Source organism: Melopsittacus undulatus, chromosome 1 (genome assembly GCF_012275295.1).
Source record: "Melopsittacus undulatus isolate bMelUnd1 chromosome 1, bMelUnd1.mat.Z, whole genome shotgun sequence".
In the NCBI taxonomy this organism is placed as follows: Eukaryota; Metazoa; Chordata; class Aves; order Psittaciformes; family Psittaculidae; genus Melopsittacus; species Melopsittacus undulatus.
Window position 1 is genome coordinate 68,236,929 of NC_047527.1, and position 22,159 is coordinate 68,259,087.

Here is a 22,159-nt window from a genome sequence, read left to right on the forward strand (position 1 = left end):
AGATAAAGGCATGTTTAGTTTACTGGTCACCTTTACATTTAGGAAGCCCTAGCAGGCATGGCGAGTGTTTCATGTCCTGATGCAGAGGCAATCCAAAACACTCTCCTGCACACAGGTAGTCTTTCATTTTATTTGTATTTGCTTCTACAAATCTCATACCTTTCTGCAATGTGCTCTGTGCACGGAGTATTTTTAAGGCAGGAACCAACTCTGAGCCAGTGGCAGCAGGCAGTAACACTGCATATTTATTGAGGGTTTGTAGGGTTGGATTACTGAAATCCTAGGGAACCAGAGACACATTTTCATTTTCTTCACTCAAGATGAGGAATTATGCTCAAACTGTGAAACCAGGGGTAAAAGATCAGTTTTTTTATGATCAGACCACCCGGATGGTTTAATGGCAGCTGTTTCATTGTCCACAAGGTGGCTTTGCAGGTACTTAGAGCATATGAAACAGCACAACCCATGACCCCTCTTCCTACCCATTTCCCACCATGATTGGCTTCATCAACAAAACCAGAATCAGTCCAGTCAGTGCTTTATAAAGCTTTATTGCAAGATGTGTTTACATAATGCTGTAGAGGTGAGCTTTTTAACTACTTATATCAAGAAATTTTGGACACAGGTCTGTGGTCAGTTTTCCATATTGACCCTGCATGGCACGGGGGGGGGAAAAAAAGGAAAAAAATAAAAGAAAGAAAAAAAGAAGTGTGATTGCATCTTTCCAGACAGTAAAGTGGGGAGAGTGGGGGGAGAAGAGGCAGGTGAGGGGTGCATTAAAGAGAAACACATACCACCGCCTCCTCCCGTTTACATTAAGTGTGACGAAGCCTCTGAAGGATTGATACAAAGGGCAGGTGAGCTTTGTGTGTAATAAAACCTTAAAGAGTAATTCAAGTTCTTTATGAAATAAAAATGAGAAACAAAAAATGCAGTTTCATGGACAATTAAATTTAACATAAAACAAATTCACCTAAAATGAGAAAACAACAAACAAAACCAAAAACTCAACCAAAAGGACCTGTAGGTAATATCTCTGACCATGCATGGCTTGTTTTTTAAATTACAATTCACAGAATAACACTGCTGGAAAGACTATTTTACACTATGCTACACAGAACATGAAAAAAACCCATGAGTAGTGACATTTACACAATTTTACAGTATTTCTCCTTCGTCTAAGAAACACGTCCTTTTCTACTTTACATTTTTTTACAACTCCCAGCTCACAAAAAAGGACACTATACGCGCAAAGACAGTCTTTAAAAAGGAGAAATGCTCCCAATGCTACAAATAAACCTTTTCTTTCACAGAAGCCTCGGTATTAGATAGTGATTAAACAAAATATATCTCTATCTGCCACTCAATGTGAAATGGACTAATTAGAAATAACTTTAATAGGTTTTTTTTTTCTTTTGCGTAAACATAAAACTATACAACATCTCCGAAACTCCTCGCATCACTTGCTATGTAACTATCAAACTGCTTGCCAAAAACTTCTTGGGATTGCATCTGCAATGCTAGTTGAGTCAGCTGCTGCCCCAGTTGAAAAGCAGAAAGGTAGGCCTTACATCTTGGTCACGTGTTTGCAAATGATTTTCAACAGTTCCCTATAACCAAACATTTTTCTCTTTCAAAAATGCTTCAGTTTATTTTCTTTCAGAGCCTCTAAGTACCTGGCAGTTTTCCCTGCAGAGGAACATCAACAGTCATAGTCCTTGCAGCTTAGGCAAGGGTTTCTTGCATCCCAATGCTGGAAATACAAAGCCATCATCCAAACACAGCACAGGGTCAGGCTTTGCCTATGCACGCACACACAACCCGCCATGAAGATAATGAGAGGAGTGGTACACGTATAGTGAGCTCAGATGAGTGAAAAAGAGAGAGGAATATGCTTGTGCTTCTGTTTGACACCATGTCCCTGTACATCCTTCAGATAAAGGCAAGTAGCATGCACGCCTACTTATGAGTGGTAACGCAAGGATAAAGGATGTGAAACTGGTAGGTTAGTACCTTGTCCCCAGCTCATCTCAGTGAAATCAAAGCATTGTAAAAACAACACCTACACAGTATTGTGGGGTACACTTAGAAAACAGCACACTGGGGATTTAAGGTGTCTTCCTGCCACATTGTCTAGTACCTTGAAGGAGAATGGAGCACTCTTATCTAGATATTCATGTGACTTTCTATTAAGCCAAAGCCAATGTCTTGTCTGTCTACAAAACTGCTGTTTTATTTTGCTGACAGTCAATGACTGCAAAAATTTACAATAAAAGGGTGTCAAAAGAGAAAAAGAAATATATTTTGAAAACTGCTTTTGATGCTGTTTCCAGCATTTATTGGAGCAAGAAAGACCCTCATTTAAAACAACACTTTTTGTTGATTTTGGATTATGGACAGGTAACTATCAAACAGAAGGGTCACATGTAGCAGCCAAAGGGCTGTGAAACATCTGGAATCCATAAGCCTGGTGTCTGGCCTTACTGAAAGGTGAAGAGTGATGTATGCAACTTTTGTGAGGGATCTTTCACTCTCAATTGGGGCACACAGCATTCCCTGGGGCTGTTTCTTCACCGCAGCCACATAACTGCTACTGAAAGTTATCCCTCAGCTGGGAATGAGGGAATATAAAGTATTTGTATGCAGTCTGCTTTTAAAAAACAAGGGAGATTGAAAGAAATTAGGATAGCTTCCCTTTGGCAGTCATTTCATATGCTAAAGTTTACCTCAGCATCCGAATCAGGAAGGCGTTATGGTGGCAGATGGACAGACAAGTTATTGGCAGCAGATGGGTGTTGAAACAAACACCAGCAGCAACTCCAAGAGTTTGGTGGAGGTACAAAACTCCGGGCACTAAATTTCCAACTGACTGGTACTATGACAAAGAGAAGGGAGGTAGTAATGGCCACAAGTGTTTAAAACCAGCCTTCATGGAAATATAAATGAGAAATGGGAACATGTGTCAAAACATCGTGTTTCCAATACCTTTACGTTTGTCACAAAACCAACCTGTATCTCACACACATTTAAAAACAAGTACTACATCCTTATGGTGGGCTCTCTTGATGATGGAGGGGCAGGCAGCAACTCAAAATTTGAGGGTTACAACCTGATTAGACAGAATCATGCAAATGTAACCAATTCCTCCATTTCATTTGGAATCCACTACTTAAGTGAAGGGGAACAAATATTGTTCCCGCAGGTAGGACATGCTGGCAAACTCTGGAGGAAATCCTGCCACCTTACACATTAGCGTACCAGGCCACTGGCCATTTTTATCAGGACCCCAGATAGAAATCTTTTCTGTAGTTATTGCAAGTTACTGTGTTTGATGATCTGGTTACAATAAACGTTGAGGATGGTGGAATTAATCTGAGCTGTACACTACTTCAAAAACAAGACCAAGTTACTCTTCAGAAAAATGGGTACCAGTTTCGCAGATAGGGAGAAGCAATAGAAAACCAAACATAATGGAAATAAAGACAATGAAGAATATGCTTCAGATGTGAGACACTTGCATTCAGAGAATATCAAAGAAACTGGCTGTTGTATTTTCCCCTGAACTTATTCTAACACCATTCCCCAAATTGCATTTTCTCCTCCATTAGGAGCATAAGAAGTTTTGCAAAATTTTTGCACAATTCTTGGAAAATACATATGCCCAACTGTTGGTAATTCATCAGCTATGTTATATGTCATATTTCAAACACTGATACTGCACTAATGAAACACAAATTTGTTTCCTATTAGCAAGTGGTCACCAAGAGCCACCCACTTTGCACATTCGGCATATTTTAAAATACTCAGTTTTAAAAATGTGTTTGATTTTCTCCCTCCAATTAAATACATGACCTCTGTCAGCATAGATGTGTTTTGTTGCCTTTTTGCTTCTTTTATCATTCAGCAAGTATCACAGTTTAACATAATCATTACATTCAGGGTGTCTACTTGTCATTTCAGACTTCAAAGACCTCCACAAACCCCCATAACCTTCATTTCTTTGTTCAAAGCACCCTCTCTCTTAAGAGAGATTTAAAAAGTCCATAATGGTGAGCAGCACATAAAGATCCACTTTAAAACCCAGATGCTCCTCAGTCTTGCTTAGTTTACAGTGAAATTTATTATATGCCACTTCCTTCTGTATCTTAACCAGCTTCCCCCTTTCCATAGCTTTCAAATACACATTTTATTAATTACACAACTACTGCCTTCTGCCTACCTGTAAAATCGACTTTTTAACAAGTTGAGAGGAAAACCACATCAAACTCATTGCTGTCCTTAAGAATCTTTACCCATCAGTGACTTTTTACCCCATGGACTTTGACACGTGAAGATCTGAGTCATCGGCAGATAAAGAATGAAAAGTTATGATAAAAAAAATGGACAGCACAGAGAGGATGTTCAACCACAAATCTCATTGCAGTGTTTTCAGCTACCTGGTTCTCTCATCACTTGGATGCTATGATCAATGTGATGTGATGGATGACCGAGGTTTCAAAGGTTTATAATGCTTGGTTTAACTACCCTGAACAACCTTCAGTGATCTTCCTCTCTTTAATGAGAGCTGAATAACTTGAAGTATCTGATCTAGCTTGGGTGCCAGAAGTAACACAGCTATGGCATTAGGAGCCCAGCATAGGCTATTAAACAACACTACTTTTCAAGTGTGTTTTGCAGCCAAAATCAAACCCTGTTACCATGACTAAACTGCTGCAGTTCCCTAGTTAACTAGCTTGGAGGAAGCCTCAGCTACTACTGCCATGCAGACATATCCTTAATCTTGGAGGCTAAGGCAATGAAAAGAGAATCTTGTGCACCCTTGAGGATCAATTGGCCATATATGACTTTGGCTTTAAAAGTTCCCTTTTATATTACTATTGTTTGCAGTTCTCTTCAAAATGCCTCAACACTGGCTGGGGTGACTGTGTTCAATTCACTTTCACTGCTGTCTGTGTCGCTTCACTTAAAGGCAGATGAGTTGACTAAAAGTTCTTCAAACACACATGCTGAGGGCAGTTATAAAAGTCAGTTACAAAACAGTGAGATAAGGGCAAACATATTGGAGTGTTCATTGTGGTACCCTCTCCACTTGCATCAAAAATAGCCACAGAAATAAAGAACAGCAAAAACACAGCAGGCTTTTAGCAGGGTCATTTCATATTCAAATCCATTAATTTGAAATAAAAACACCACCACATTATCTTGCAGCAGAGAAAAGCAGCATGAAGGGCACAGGCAAGTGAACAAAACTTCTTGATCTTAGCAACTGAATGCATTTATCAAGTATGTAAAATTGTTGGCATAGGTCTCTTTGAAACTGTACAAATGCACAGTACAGCCATAGCTCAACAGGAGGGAGGCATACCATGTCCTCTCCTTTGTGTGCATGCTGCTACGTACAGTATGAGTGTGTATTAATACATACGAATTCAGGATCCTAAACTTTACCATCTCCTGCCCCACAGGGTGAATCCCACTGAATAACACTGAGTTCCTATGAAAAGACATTCTTTTCCTCCTGTCCAGGTGGAACAGTAAGGCCCCAGAGTGAAAATCATAGTCCAGCTAGCTTCAGCAAGAGTATGATTTCACACCACGACTGTATGTGTATAGATACTTGCACATATGCGTTCACACATTCATTTTGTACATATACAAAGGTACACATACATTTTTACATTCTTTGGTGGCAAAATAATAAAAAACCCAACAAACCACAGGGTTGCACAGACTGTGCATCTTTGCTTAATGAATCTGCTTCAGGAAAATTTGGGTTGCTGTAACAGGACTTATTTTGCCTCTTTAAGGACTGTTTGTTGCATTGACAAGATGCCATACATTTGCAATGACTAAAACAGGGTAAGCCAACGTAAACACAGCTCACAGAATGACAGATAACTCGGAGGGAGCCCCCTCCTACCCACACCAACACATCATGAGAAGAAGCCGCCATATACTTTCACCTACTTTCACCTCTCAAACGCTTCCTCAGTTACTGTCCAGATGTTGTGCTGAGCTGCGGCACACCCTTCTTCTGCCTTGGCGGTGGGGTTTTGCTTCTTGTTGCTTATTAAAATCAAACAAACAGAGGACGGGATGTTGGGAGCAGCAGAGGAGGCTGGCAGGTCAATGCCACACTGAAGAGCTGTCAGCCTGTGTGCTTCAGATGAACGGCTCTTCTTGTCACCACCTCCGGGACGTCAAACCTGCATCTCAGAGGTGCTGATGAGGCCCAGTGCTTTGGCTTCTTCTGGTGTTAGTCCGCTCTTTAGTGTCCTTCTCACTGGATAGTCATAAGTTCCAAAAGCAGGCAAAAAGAACAAAACCAAAAAACACAGAAGATGCAAACAATTAGAAGTGATTTTTATGCAAGACTTTCAGATGGAAAAAAAACCCCTCTCTTAACATGCAACCTGAGTCAAATCAAAAGCTGCTATGTACTCAGGGCTTCGAGTTCAGAAACACTGAGTAATGCCCCATGCCAAATCCATGGGAGCAACAAGTACCCAGCAACTCCAGTCAGGAGAAAAGACATTAGTCGTTTGACATGTAATCAACCAAAACATTAAAGAAAATATACCACAGCATTTTAAGATTTCTTTTTTTTTCCTCTGAAGTTGTATCAGTTGATTTTTAGTCCATAGGAGGTATTATTTGCTGTGTTTCTTTACAGTTTTGTATAGATTTTTTAAAGAGCTTTTGAATCTTTATAGGGCTCAACTGAATTTACCACTATTAAACTCTATGTGACCCTTTAAAGGTGTAAAAAAACCCCAACTCTAAAAGTTAAAAGATTAAAAATGTGACTAATTTTATAGTCAATTCAAATCATTAACACTACTGTCTTCGAACATGCTCCTTTTTCTTCTGTAAGGTTGCCCTGTCCTAGTCCCATGTACCTCATCTTTGTCATTACTAGTCTGCAGCATGTTAGTTGAATTTAGATGATAGATCTCGTCTATAATTTTGCTTCTTAATTTTCCATGTGAAGTGTTCTGAACACGAGCCCCCCCCCCTAAAACTTTTAAAATTTGTGATTGCCTTTTTTATTCAGAAACAAGTGACTATGTGACTGCACACAATAAGCATTAGTGTCTTCCTCATTTTACTAGTGCCGTGATTTTCAGGTGGATGGGCTTTAGTTCAAAACACAAATGGGGTGTTCACTCCACACATTGATGTTTCTCAAGTGCAAAACGCACATTCAGAAGTTTAAGCTGCATGCAAAGCATAAACAATAAGTTTATGTTGAATAAAATATATTTGGAGCCCCAAAATAATCATAGAATCATAGAATGATAGAATAGAATAGGGTTGGAAAGGACCTTAAGATCAGCTAGTTCCAGCCACCCTGCCATGGGCAGGGACACCTCACACTAAACCATATCAGCCAAGGCTCTGTCCAGCCTGGGCTTGAACACCGTCAGGGATGGAGCATTCACAACTTCCCTGGGCAACCCATTCCAGTGTCTCACCACCATCGAATCATAGAATAGCTAGGGTTGAAAAGGGCCTTAAGATCATCTAGTTTCAATCCCCCTAATAATGAAGTTTGGAGGAAACTCTTTGAGAAATCATCTGCAAACAGTGGTTTACAACTTCTTGCACTGTTATCATCCAGCACAATTAAGACCTCCAACTTGTTGAGATATTCAAGTCCAAGTAACTGAAACTGGGTGATCACACTCAGGGATCCAGCAGGAGGGAGAGGAGAGAATAGATCAGTTTAGAAAACAAGAGGATAAGAGAAAAGGAAAACATGGTGTAGTTGAACATTTGAAACCATGCAAGTAGGACAAATGTGATCTATGTTCGACAGTGAAACCACTTTCAACAGTTACTGAGGTTAATCAAATGAGCTGGGAGTGACACAAGTATAATTGTTCCTTCATTATCAAAACTTTTTCTTCAAGGCTCACTCCTTTCTCCTATTGTATTTGCATACTTATTAAACACCACTTGGAGTCTGCATGGCAGCCTTTTATGACATCCGTTTTCCCAACAACATTTTCCAAGTTTAACAATGCTTAGCTTAAAGCAGTGCAAGGTTAAATACAACTGATAAACTAAGATTAAGAAAGACTAAAAAAGTACTACCAGAGGGCAATACACTTCAAAAAATGCTCTGGTCTCCATGGTGCAGAATACCCTACATGGACTTCTGAGTCAGACCTCATTGCTGACACCCTTTTATATTTCTCAAATTTGACATCCAAATGTCCACGGTAACAAAAGTTAATTTCCAGCCATGAACTATGAAATACCTTAGAGTCTTAAGGCTTCAGTGAATTATCCAATGCTTATTTCTGTATCAAAATGAATTATATCAGGAATGAGAGAACAAATCCAAGAAAGCTGAAGTAGAAACATTTCTGTCTTACTAACAGCAATGACTTTCCTGTGCAGTGCACACACTTAGCTGCCTGCACTGCCTCTTCCCTGAACATGATTTTTCTGTACCCTCTATCACATGCGGCCAAACATAGCTAGTTTGGCCACTAGACAGTAAAATTGTGTTAAAAAATACCCATACAGGAGACCAGATTTTCATAGGATGACTGCCTAAATGATCTTACATCTTCTCACTGAAGGAAAAAGTGAACTGGAAAAATGAATGTAGAATAAATTCCTACATTTTAGACACTTTTGCAGAACTATCAAAGCAAATGTATTCATGACTGCTTTAAGACACATCCCAAATTCTCTCAGACCAATAACTACTGCAAAACAAAGCTATTTTTCTCGTCAGATAGTAAGTCAGGAAGAGTGAGACAATAAGCAATAGTTATTCCCATCTGTAAACACTTAATAGGAACTGGGGTGCTCTGCTAACACTGGTCATGTACTGCAATAAGCAAAATTCTGGTCTTATTTATGACAATGTAAATCTGAATTAACTTTCTTTAGGTCAGTACAATTAGTACTGCACAAATAACTGGGCTGACACTCCAACAACTGAAACGTGTATCTCTGTCACTTCCACCAAGCAGAAATCAGTTGTTTAAATTCCTCCAACAGGCTCACTGACAGGATTACTAGTTTAGTAGGAAAAGCCAAATGGATTTACAATAACATATAGGTCTCTTTGAAGAAAATTACAGGAGTTTATATTCAGAAGTCATAATCAGGAGTTAAAATACCATGGTAGAAACCATCTTCATGGAAAAACAAGGAGGAAAACAAAGGAGTCTTTACATAAGCAAGATTTCTTTCTGAATCTCCAGATGCCTACCTATCAAACATAGTAAAGTCTTAATCTGAGGACCTTGTGTATTAACTTTTAGATGACTGAAAAACTGCTGACAGCACAAGTGCCCTGTTCTGGGTCTGCTGTCTGACTCACATGGTGGAGGCCAGCCGAGGGTTTGTACTTTTTGTGCCACTGCAAAATAAGTATGAATGAAAATTTTCAGTGAATTGCTGGGACAAATGCAGCTGTAATGAAACAAAACAATCTCTTTGCAAGCCTCTGTTGACTATTCTGATTTACCTCAGCCCTCCTATAACACAGAGAAAGGTAACTTGGATTTAAGATACTCCAGTCACCCAAGCTTTTAGGACCAGCAGTTAGGAGAAAAGAACTCCAAACAATGTGGGACTTTGGCAGTCATAGTAAGATTGTCAAGAAAATAGTTAATAAAAAGCAAAGATGTGAAGAATCTTTTCAGCACTGGAATGGCTCACATAAACACTGATGGTTGCTGACTTGTATAAACTAAGCATGTGGGGCCAAATACTGCAAAGTACTGTGACTACTGGAAAGATTAAAGCTGTCCACTATCAACATGCAACCGGAAGGGTAACAGCTGACACAATCACAGTCCAGACTCAAATGAGTAACTTCTTGCGCCTACAATGCAACAGTCTAGTCTGACACAGATTAATCCACTTCTAGTTCAACATATTTTGTACTTATGGAGATGAATGTGGCCTGATAAAGGATCTCTATATAAAATTTGTATCTAATATATGCAAATTACTCACAGTAGATTTCGGTATCTGAAGATACAGTGGATGGATGCAGTATCAGTAGTAACACAAGAACAAGTTCCAACCCCACTGTTCTCTGTAGTGGCTTATGGACTACAGAGGCTTGTGAGTGGTGAAGCCAGGAGAAAGTTATTTACAGGAGCAGGGACTACTCTGGGAGGTTAGTGAATCTTGTCTTGACATACTGTTAAACAGATGTCCTCAGACATTTGTCTATTTCCTCATAAAGCTCTTGGTAGGGTTCCTCTACCTTAGGAAAGGTCATGAACATGTTCAGTCATCAAAACTGAATGCAGAGAGATATTTTCCTTCCATGTTTTATAGGCATTGCAAAATTACATTTCTTAAACTAGATCTTCACTCTCCCCTCCTCACTGAACTTTGTCGTGTCTCTAACTGGACTAGACATAATATCTTGGCTTGTAAAAATCTTGGCTTTCTGCAGATCACATTAAACTGAGTTATGGAATGCAATTTGGAGGCAGTGACAGTAAAAATAGGACTTTCAAATGACCTTTTAGGTTCTTTAAGCAATTTTTAAAACATTTGGTAAAAAACATAGAGAGAAAATAACTTCTGCTCTTGTCACAAGCAAAGCCTGCCGAGATCCCATAACCAAGAAATTAAATGTTGTTTTTCTGGGTCAGAGGATACGATATTCTTTGTTAATCGAGATATCTAGAATTTTATTTGCTATACTGTTAGAATACAGTGTGCTTATGATGAACTCGATTAATTTGACTTTGCCTGCTGGGTCAAAATCTACACAGATACATAGCGCAGTACACTGGGAGTGTTTTTAAAGACAGCAGTTCCCTAAGTGTAGCTTTGTCAGATAATATAATGACCTGGGGTTGTCTTTTAAAGAGCAAATAGCATTCCTGATTTCTACTACCCCACCTTTTTTTGAAAGGTTTCAATAAACACTAAAGATCAGTCTGGCTGGCACCATTTGTTTTAGCATTTGCAATGGCTTTTGGAATGTGTGCCTACACTTGTATGGATAAGTCACTTGAAATGTAGAATAGCTATGGCCATTCTCCTGCTCAAGAAGTCACAGAATTAGTGTCATTCCTATTACAAGGATGTGGCACTCACAGAACTTTTTGTTCAAGCTGCAAAGGTAACGCAGCTGCTAGTTGTCGATTTGGAATGAAGAGAACTCCAGGCTGTAGACTACACAGTGAGGACAGCCGGAAGGGCAGATTACAAGAGGCAATCCAGGAGAGCTCTATCATCTCATTTCTTTTCAGGTATCTCAGTTTTATTTTACCTATCCACACCCAGCCTGCACACTCAGTCTCTTTTCTGATGTATTTACATTTAACACATTTTCTTGGACTTTACTCCAATGAGTCCAGCAATGGCAATTTTCAACTCAAAAGTTTAATTCAGAGAGCCTTGTTCATATTCTCTTCTTTTACCCCTTTTCTGCATTTGTGTTTTTATGTCACTATATATGTTATGCTCCATTATACATATATCATTGCTTAATATGAGTAGGCCTAAATGCTTGATAAAAATACTAACCCATTATGTATAGAGATTTTCTTATGGGAATTTGTAGGTGAAAATTTGGATTTCATCACACACTTCTCTGAAGAAGCAGAGCCAACTGAAATGTGGTCTTTGTCTGGGTTAGCCTCACAGAAAGCTCCATGTATTATTATTGCCATGCAGATTTGCTTTGAGTTCTGTTAAAACCTCATAGATGGCATAAGTCTCTTAACAAGAAATTCTGTAGCTCACAACCATCTCCAGGTTAGCTTACGGGGCTATGACATAGACAGGAATTGAGCAGTGGAAAAGGACAAAGTGGCATTCTGTAAGGAGATCTTGTGTTTCATCTCTAGATGGCTTATGTTATAGGGAACAAAAGTAACATTGCCTTCATGCAGCCCAGAGAAGCTGGGCTGCATGAAGAACATACGGGTTTTAAAGAAATATTTAACATGAAATTGAAATTGTTAAAGTTTCCAATTTTCTGTATTCCACAGATCACCATTTACATAGTCCCACCAACTAAGCAGAAAAGCAGATTTAACTCCTTCCTCTAAAACCTCCTGTGACGTAAACCCTCCAATTTTCAGGAATTCTGTGAGTTCCACTGCATAAAGTTACAACTAAAAGCAACCCTGCTGCCACAATTTCTCACACTGAATTTCATTAGTCAGAAGTGATTCCATCAAGAGCATAGAGCTGACCAGCAACTGAGCCTGCATGTAAGCACTATTTTCAAGACCAGACTATACATTAACAATGAAAGTAAGACACAAGCATTTTGGATGTGCAGCTTTACATTCTACCTGAAATTTTCAAATGTCCCACTAAAGAGGTAGCTCAGGCTTATGAACACACAGGGCTGTCTGCTGGAAAGTGACTCGGAAGGGGAGTGTGACCATGTTTGACTGCCCAGGCTCTGTGCAATACAAGTTCATTTTCCCCATTAGGAATCTGTGCTGGAAAATAAAGGCATTACTCTACGAGCCCATCAGATTAAAAATAACTGTGATCAAACCAATCTTCTAACTATGCTAATCAAGTGGTGCTGTTCTGCCTAGAGAAAGCCACATGTATATCCACATATGTTATTTTTTGACACAGTGCTGGCGTAAGATAAATTCAGAACAGCTCCGTGTCAAACATTTATGTTCCTCTTCGAAGACACCCTTTCCTCCAAACCCGTTTGACACAGCTAGGCGCAGTCGAATTCCTGCGTTCACAGATCCTTGTGCTAAACTCCTTCGTGGCAGCAGAGGGCTCTCTTTGGCAGCTGTGACACAGAGACGCTCCTCTGGAAAGCCCCAGAGGAGACCGCTTTTGATGTTGCACTTCCTTTGTGAAGCAACTGGAGAAGCAACCTTGTAACTTCCCTGTCTTTTCTTGCTCTCAGATGAAGCGCCTTCCATCACAGCTCTGTGATCTTGTCAGCCAGCAACTCACTGCTGCTGATTTCTTACTGAGATGCTGAAAATAATCGTCTTTCACAGGAAGGAAGGACGATGTAAATAAGGAGTAAATTACTAACAGGAGATAAGCCTGAAAACCTACATTAATACAGAAAAGAACCAAACAAAATACATATCTTATCAGCTTAGGGCTAGCAGTGTATAACTCAACCGCACGTATATTTTTAATACTTAAAACTTATATATCCCACTTTTTGGAATGAATCCTGGGACATGCATTCAAAGCCTTGAAACATACCTTAAAATATGGCAACTACAATGAAGACAGAGGCAAGTGTAAATGGATTCACTAACATAGTGAATGGCAAACTGGCAGAATTGAAATTGAAAACACCTATTTGTATCTCTTGTAAGAGGCAAAAAAAATAAGTAAAATTAGTTTTTTTCTACAGAGTTACAGTTGAAAAAGTACCAGAAGTATATACCATACTAACATTATTTATACAGAAAGTGTCAATACCAACATCCTGTGACCTGGGAATATGAGCAGCTTTGTTTCCTACTTATACTGGCATCACTCGCTCTTTATCAGCTGCTCATCTCCTGCCAGTTTCTCTCACATTACCTTCAGCTTGTTCTTTCCTGCAATAAAGAAAGTCCCATTTGGCCAAGAAGAGATGGCCAGAGAAATCCCAGCACTCGTAAATCCTTGCTAGAATGGGAGCCCATGGGAGACTGCAAAGCACTCCCTTTTCGGTTCTCCCAGTGCCAGAGACACAGCACAAGGATGTGCCAATGGTCTGTAGCATCCTGCTGGGACACAGGAAACACTTTCTGCAAGGATACAATCTTTGCTGAGTGCATCTGAGCAGTGGACACTTCTTCCTCCACAGTGCAGCACATCTGGGTGGGCATTTAATCCCATGAGGTCACAGCCATTATAAATGGACAATCCATTACAGCAACAGTTTTCTCCTTGTCCCTACACCATGTCATCTGGGCTTGGATAAGTCTAACATACATGTCATGTGAATGTCTGTGTAGTGTTCAACATCTCTGTCCTACTTCTGTGAACTGAAATAAGCAGGGATAAAAAAATACGCATTTTCTATAAATACCACATACTTAATTCTGACTTCTCAGATCAATGCGGTGATTTCCCACTTTTTTTTTTCAGCTGCTGTATTAAAACAGTGCTACTCAATTTTGAGTAAATACTAGATTGCACATTATCTCTAAATACTAGTACTGGAATCCAATGCAAAGTTAAGGAACTTAACTTACTTAATGGTGCAGACTGGGTTAATTTTGTATCTGACTTCCCTTACATAGAAAAGATAAAGCTGTTTCCAGCAGAAAGTTTGAGGATAGAAGCCCCAAAACAAATAACTTGTATCAGAATAAAACTCATTACAGAAATGATTCATCAATTCCTCTAAAACAGTAACTGGAAAATGAACTTAAGGCTCTTTTATGAGCATTTTTTTTGACTGGATTTTTAAAACAGGGTTTCAAATATCTTTTGTTTTGAAGGCTACATGTTATAAAGCTGTACAGAATGATGGCATTTTCACTTTCACAGCTCTAGGACCAGGCAAACTCTCTTGAAACAAAACTTGAGATATGAAAGCTACAGTTTGAAACTCATGGAGACTGCCAACAAAATACACAGGTACTACACATTTGAACAGTTAACAAGAATGCCTGCCCCTCACTGTCAAGATCAGTTACCTTAAAAGAAAGCTATAAAATACAACATTGCAACATGTAACAATGTAATGCAACATTGTAAAGTAGAAACTGAACACTGACACACATACCTACTTAGAAATGGTATTAATATCAATAACCACAATTATATGTCATCAATTACAATTGACAAAACTGAAAACACGGAACTATCTATTTAGCCTTCTGCTTCAAACAGATGCACTGAATTACTACTATTAAAATGCATGATGAGACCTATAGTCTACTCAACTTATCTTACCTCCTCTGTGATTCTCCTACAGCTGCTGATGCTGGCATATGGCACAGATGAGTTATGGGACTTCCCAGGCCTCACCCTGATCAGGTACATCAATTTCTACAGATCACTGAGATCAACTGTATTTATTATTCATTCATTATTATGACTGTTTTTTATTTATGGTTTTATTTTATGTAGTGGAGATCACGGAGTTTAGTTTCATCATTTTATTGCAAAGATCTTGCCATCCTAAGGATGAAAGAATGTATTACTTGAAAGACATCCAAAAGACATTAGCTGTCTTGGCATCTAATGGAGATAACCTTCCAGCTGCCAGAGTTTTAAATGCTTTATCTCACGCTCTGTTTTCATTCAATAATCAGATTTTTATTAACTGAGTATTGACCCTCTGAAGGCTCAGTACTTTGTGTGAGGACAAACAGACTTCGATAGTGAATCTCATTTGTGATATATTTACTTCTTCTAAATGAAAAGAATTGTTGCTAAATGTGCATCACTAACTAGATTGCTCCCTTCTCTAAATTCTGATAGGAGCTACTCAAATTCTAAGTGAAGTTGCTTGCCTTTAAAGCATTTTATGTAGACTTTCTGTATGTAACATTTTTATTTTTTTAAAGCATAATTTCCATTAACTCCTGCTTTTAGTCAGGCTATAAATACCAGAGGAACAGTCTCCCTCCTGGTATTTTGGCACTTCTGCATCTTTTCATAGCCAGAAAAAGTAAGTGGAGAGACATGAAAATGAAAAAGAATGAAAAAAACAAAGGAAAGAAGAAGAAAAAGTTAACCAAAGCACCCTATGAATGCCAAATAAAAATTACGCACCTTTGGATTCAAATAGTCCCCCATGTAGCATTTTGTTTACTTACAAACATGTTTATTCCAAAACAGCACTGCACATGTTACTAAAACTTGTCTCCAAACTTGTCTAAAGCTTGTCTCCAAGCCTGGTCTTTTGGCAGAGCTCTTTCCCATGTTTTGGCACCTGATGACAGTGTGCTAACTCCTATTTCACTTTGACTGAAGGTGCAATTTAATATGAAATACCCAACCTCAGAAGTTCTGTTGTTAAGTTTAATCCACCGGCCCTGGACGTATTTGTCTAGGATTCAGGTAATCCAAACTCAGTTCCTATCTCCTCCACAGTGCACTCGTATGAGCCTGACAGACTTCTTGGGTGGTGCCTCCCATCCATTTCTGCTTAATGACTATATGAAGTTTTTACTCCCTGCAAGTCATCATGCAAATACATCAATAAATCCTTATGTTTCCTTATCTCAAGGGTCAGTCAGAAAGTATACTATTAAGCTCATATGTGATTCCAAAGTCACTCCTCTCTCTTTTTTAAACATCGCAAATAATTTTGATCAAATCATCTCACTTGAATATTGGATTAAGTTCTTATTCAATTGTTACCTGCTCCAAACCCATTTCATACAGTCACAGAATGGCTAGGATTGGAACGGACCTTAAGATCATCCAGTTTCAGCCCCCATATGATGGGCAGGGACTCATCCCACACTTTTCTAACTCACATCCAAAGCAGATTTTCAATGTTAATAAAATATAAGATAAATTAAGAGTGCACACAGAAAAACATTCCAAAATAAAACAAGCCTCTTAACTCTGCAACATCCACATGGAGTGTCTCTAGCAAAATCCAATACAACCACCACTGTGCTACTCACCAACAAATACTAGTCGTGCCTGGGCCCTACCGGATGCAAACAGTGCTGTATAGTCAAGCCATCTTTAAAGAGCTATTTCCTTGGTGCAGTTATCTGACATTTTTAAATTCAGCTCTCTGTATTAAATAACCTCCTTTCTCGGATGTTTTTTTGAAATCTCAGTGGTATCTCATGCAGAGAGTTTAATATTTATTTTCCCACTGGTGTAATGCCTGTAAAACTGTTCTGTAAACTGCTAAAATTAACTTCAGCAATTGTATTAATTAGAATTTGGACTATCAAATAGGGTGATTCTTAAAACTTCCATATCCAGATTTTCCTTTGCACTCATTGTTTATTATGGCATTATTTGTGAAGGTCATCCTAACCTTATGGGAGAACCAGACAATCCTAATTATATTATTCTTTATTTCTTTTCTAAGTTGATGCTATAAAATACTGTTATAAAAACCTTTCTCACAGAAAGCTGCCCTTAGTCTTGAAGAACAGAAACAGCATATTTTCAACCTAATTTGTATTTTATGATTTAAAAATATGCTGAACTGACATCTCTGCAGGCTGGGGTCTGTTGTATACACACAGAATAAGGACATTAGAGAGAAACAAAACAGCAGAAGCTTCCCATGGCAACATGCCTTGAAACTGTCTTTGAACCACCACCTCAAGGGGTGACAGCATTTCAGTTTCTGTGGCTAATTCAATCCTGTGGCTTTCTGATGAGGCTTCTAATGAACGAATACAACTGTAAGATTGTTTTCTTATATATAACACCACTTCAGTACTTCTGGTAGGCAGGGCACTGACCCCCCATTATGAGGTAATGACTTACAGTTGGTTACTGTACTTTTAAATGTCAAATTTTATCCTTAAAAACCTCCACTGTGTAAAGGTCTAGCACAGAATTAAGTTCTCTCCCTGCAGATCATCACAGGAACTCAGTTGTGATGCACTTACCATCTACCTTAGCTTTCTGTAGTCTATTTCAGTTCCCACTGAGCAAATTCCTCCCTACTAGGTCTCAATTTACTTCAGTCATATCTGGATATATCAGTGACCCTTTGTATCTTCAATAAACAGACACGGATGTTTCCATCTGCCTTTTGTTGGATGACTTATTCCTCTTCCCAATTTATAGTTCTGTTGATTATTCTGAGAGTTCAAGCTCTTCTATGTCATTAAGATGTAACAAAGCTCTCTGCATACTGGATAGAGTCATGCTGCTCAACAGTTACAAAAGGTAAAATGGGTCAAATGATCATGTCAAAATGTCTCATTTTCCCAACTATTTCTTGAACTTTTCCATTTTCCTGTTTCTGTTTTCCCCCAGTTATAAATGCCTTGAGCATCTTTTTTACTTCACTTCTGTCTTTTTTTTTTATTATGGCAAAAAAATATCCTTTGCCCATGAGAACCTTCTACTTGAACTACAGAAAATGTTTACAGTGCAATTGCATATGAATCTTGTGGGTTTCTGAACATGTACATCAGGTCGGGTTCACTAATATCTTTGCTAAATGCTGAGTAAGCCTGACAAGATTTCCAGTTCTGCACTGAAAGCAATGAGACATATGCAATATGACGCATAGTGAAAATCATCCCTTTCAACTGAGTTGTGCTTTGATGTCAATGAATAGATTGACTACCAAGCTCAAGGCAAAAGCCAAAGGATGCGTACGGAAGCCTGAAGATTGCAGGTGGTGAATCAAACCCATCAGATAATAGGCTTTCTTTGCTCTGCAGATAATAAATAACTGCTAACCTATATCATTGAATTATGCCTAAAAATCAACTTTCTAACAGGTTTATGGAGGACCTGTGTTATATTTCTACCTGGAAGATCTGCTTGTTTAATTTGCATCATGCACTGACAAAGGCCAGCCTCTGTTCATTTCTTGGAGATGCCACATTATCAGTCCATTTGAGTGTATTTTAGAGCTAAACTACTTAATTTATTCATTATCTAGGTATACTGACTACCAGAGCGAAACAGTTCAGTTAGGATACTCTTTTTTCACACTGTCTTTCACCACACATCAGCTGAAAGGAACACTAAACTACTGAACTTTATGTTTGTTTTGAAACTGCCTTTTAGTCCAGTTAAAAGTCTCATCCAGATCTTGAAGAACAAACAAGCAAAAGAACTGGTTTCTGTCACAGAATCATAGAATAGTTAGGTCATGATTAATTACAATGGAAATCAGTCCCAGCCTAAACATTTACTGAATGTTTAATCCCCATTAATGTTTTTACTGAACGTAAAAGCCAGCTCCATGGAAAAATATATCATATTAATGGAAAAATATATCATATTTTTATTATAATTATCCTGAGAATATTTTTTTTGGTTGGTTGATTTGCGTTTTTTTTTTCTGCAGCAAGTGGTTCCTTGGGAAAAAGGTACCTGGTAAAAAGCAGAAATAAGACTTTGGTGTGCGTGCATGAATGTAGCGCTGCTAAAAGAGGAAATATTTTAGCATGGGATAAACCATGGTAATAGGCAAACATACAGGAGGTTTATTTGATATGCACAAGCCAACTAGGGTAGTCAGCCCATGCAGAATGGCAGAACTCTCTGGGGAAGTGGGTAGCAGCAGAAGGTGATGCCACAAAGAGGTACGGCACAGTGTGTGACAGAAAGACAGACAATCCAGTGTCAGCTCATCTTCCTTGCTTGGAGTCTGGCTTATCTAACCAAAGTGCCCACTTTGCTTTTGTTACATGCAAGTTTCTTTCCTAGAATGCTGGGCAAAATAAATATGCTGTCAGGACATACTAGTTTATAGCAATCACTTCTTACACCAAATGCTTTTGATTACCCACTATGTTAGAAAAATTCCATGAAAACAAAGAAAATCTGTGTGATTTTTCACTCACTGTTGTTGTCTCCTCTTTGTCCTAACTTCCCAGAAATGCTAAAAAGATGGATGGAAAGGCAGTCAAAAAGCCACATATAGTGAATGACATTAAATACTAAAATCTTATGTTCTTTGGATACTTATTCTTCTCACAGTAATGGCAGTAGTTTCTGAACATAAGGAATAAAAAACAATCAGAAAGACCATCACTTTTTAGCACTGTATTTACCAAAGTGTGAAATTAAATTGCTCAGACTTGTGTACCGCAGCTCAGCCCTGTGGCCACTCTACATTGCTGAAAGACCACCTTATAAACATGCTACCTTTTCTTCCCTGTGATGGTTAACCTCTTTTATAACCACTTTGCAACCAAGCAGCAGTGGACATTTTGTTTCCAGTGCTGTGGAAGGGTAGTACACAGCATGAGAGGGAAAGATTTTAAAAGGTGAAATATCTCAAAGTACTTTTTGCTTTATGAATAAATTCTACTAGAGATATAACTAATCTTTATGCCAGTTTACAGTACCTTAAAGCATTTTAAGCAGTCTCCATTGGAGGTCCTGATCTGACTTCTCTAGGTACGAATAAGTATTGTCATCAGCTATAAAGCACCATAAACTATTCTTCTTCTTTTACTGCTATGGACATTTCAAATTCTGTACAAGACAGAGTTACCCACTGCACACAACATAATTTAAGCAATAGTAAGAGGAATACACACCAATCATAAGTATACACTCAAGCTACTATGAACTACCAATATGTCTGCCTACTAAAGGCCTGGTTCTTACATGAATACACATAAATAATTGCACATTTGCTTATTTTGTGAAATTTAATAGCTGTATACTCACATGACTTCCTATTTGCTCGTGATCGCTTCCTCTCTCTAGGCACCGCTCGCTGGCTTGGCACTTGGGTGGCAGACTTCACAATGCGATCCATAATCTCATCTGCTGCATCATCTGTTGCATTAGGTGAATCGTCGTTGCCAGCATTCCATGAACCAATACGGCCTGGAAAAGTCCAGCAAATTAATTGAGGGAAAAGAAGACACAGTCTCTTGCGTCACTTTGGTTTTGCAATTGGGTTTTTGGGGGAATTACAGCAGGAAGCTCAGTCATCACTACTTCAAATCTGACAAAGGAGAAGACTCTGCCTAACGGAGAACATTACTAAATAATACCCTAGAATCTCTGCTGTATCAGCAGAGAACAGAGAGCTCAAATGCAATTATAATTTTCTATTCCCTTCAGCCTCAGAGTTTTATTCTTGACCAGACTGGCAAAGGTCTGCTAGAGACTGCCTATAAACCAAGTTTTGCTACTGCTGTGTGACCAAGTTTCCTTCCACTCCTATTACAGAGAGACTAGCACACATGGCACATATTAGAGATTGATGCAGATCAGCAAGACAAGTCCTATGCACCAAAAGAGAGAAAGAATCAATTTTTGAGCATCTGTATCACACAGCCGGTGGCAAGCACAACATGAAAAGGGCAAAAAACATGTTTTGACATGTCTCATTGTCCTTTCCACAATGAAGAATTCACCTTCTCATCACAAAGCTGTATGTGTCCTGGCACAACTGCGTGTGCTCTGTTACGGGCAGAAGAGTGAGAGTCGTTGGCAAGCTGAAAAGCTAAATAAGCAATTTTGGTTAAAACCACAAACAAACAAGTGAGCCATGTCTCCAAACCAAAGGCTCTGGCATTCCTCACTCCAAAGACACATCTTTGGGTTCCTCCACTACAGGCTACTGTTGCATGTGCTTTTTTGGGTTTTTTTAATGTGAGGGCTAGTATGCAGTGTGAACACTGGCAGTGAGCTTTGCGAAAGAGTGGCTGTGGCAGAAGTGCAGGCAGATAAAAATTCATTTGCACGGCCAGTCTATAGCAGGTCCCTGATACCAATAAACAACAGCCTTGATTAGCACTCTGCTCTCCTGCTTGTCTCCTGACTCTCATCAAGAGCAGTTCTGTTATGACAGTGCTCATGACAAACTTCTGTATGGCTCACCCCTCCTCTGCCTCTGCTGTTCTTCAGGTGAACACAAGCTGACTCTCATTATCAGGACACACTGCCTGTTAGCATTCAGTGGATTACTTCAGCTATTCAGAATGTTGCAGTGCAGTCTGAATTATTTAATCTTTGTACTTTAAGTAGTTGACTTGCTTCTTAAACTGAGGCTGTGAAACCTCTAAACTAGACAGGATTGAGCCTTAATAAAATACACACACACAGACTCAGTGGTGGGTGGTCTGGCTGTGCTATCAGTGGTAGCAGAAAAGAATCAAGAAAGTGTAAGGTCTTCAAATGTGAGGGAAAAGAAATACCAGAAGAGAAAACTTAAGACTTGGGTTTTGGTGCATCACCTTTACTCCGAAACCATCTTTCTGGTATGTATGGGAAGAGGTGAGGGGAAGATGAAAGAAAATAAATTGGTGAACTCACTGTCTATAAAATGATTTAGCATAAAAAAAGTAGTTTAGTGGCTGTTTGAATGAAGAGGTGTACCAGCAAAATTATGTCTTCGACAAAAAACAAGTCTATCTCATTGCCAAGAATGGTTATATCAGTGAGCTCATGTCAGAGCATCAGGTGTTGGAATCGGTGGATTGCTTCAGGTTTTCATTTCTTCCCTGTCAGCTTTCAGCAATCACCCACGCTGACACCTGGAAACAGCAGAGCTCAGAGATCAGCCAGGACAGCAAAGAGATGTAGGGCT

The 22,159-nt window shown here is 39.0% G+C and overlaps 1 protein-coding gene across 2 annotated transcripts in view; it reads right to left on the minus strand.

Annotated features, from left to right (window-relative positions):
• Nucleotides 1–531: 531 nt before the first annotated feature.
• Nucleotides 532–22,159, minus strand: part of FHOD3 (formin homology 2 domain containing 3) — a 373,673-nt gene continuing 352,045 nt past the window's right edge. For both annotated transcript variants that reach the window (XM_034066335.1, XM_034066332.1), the window contains 2 exons: nt 20,287–20,448; nt 532–6,283 (listed from right to left, as the gene is read on the minus strand). In XM_034066335.1, the coding sequence (XP_033922226.1) occupies nt 6,201–6,283; nt 20,287–20,448 (245 nt within the window). In that variant the 3' untranslated portion in view covers nt 532–6,200. The remainder of the gene's footprint in view (nt 6,284–20,286; nt 20,449–22,159) is intronic.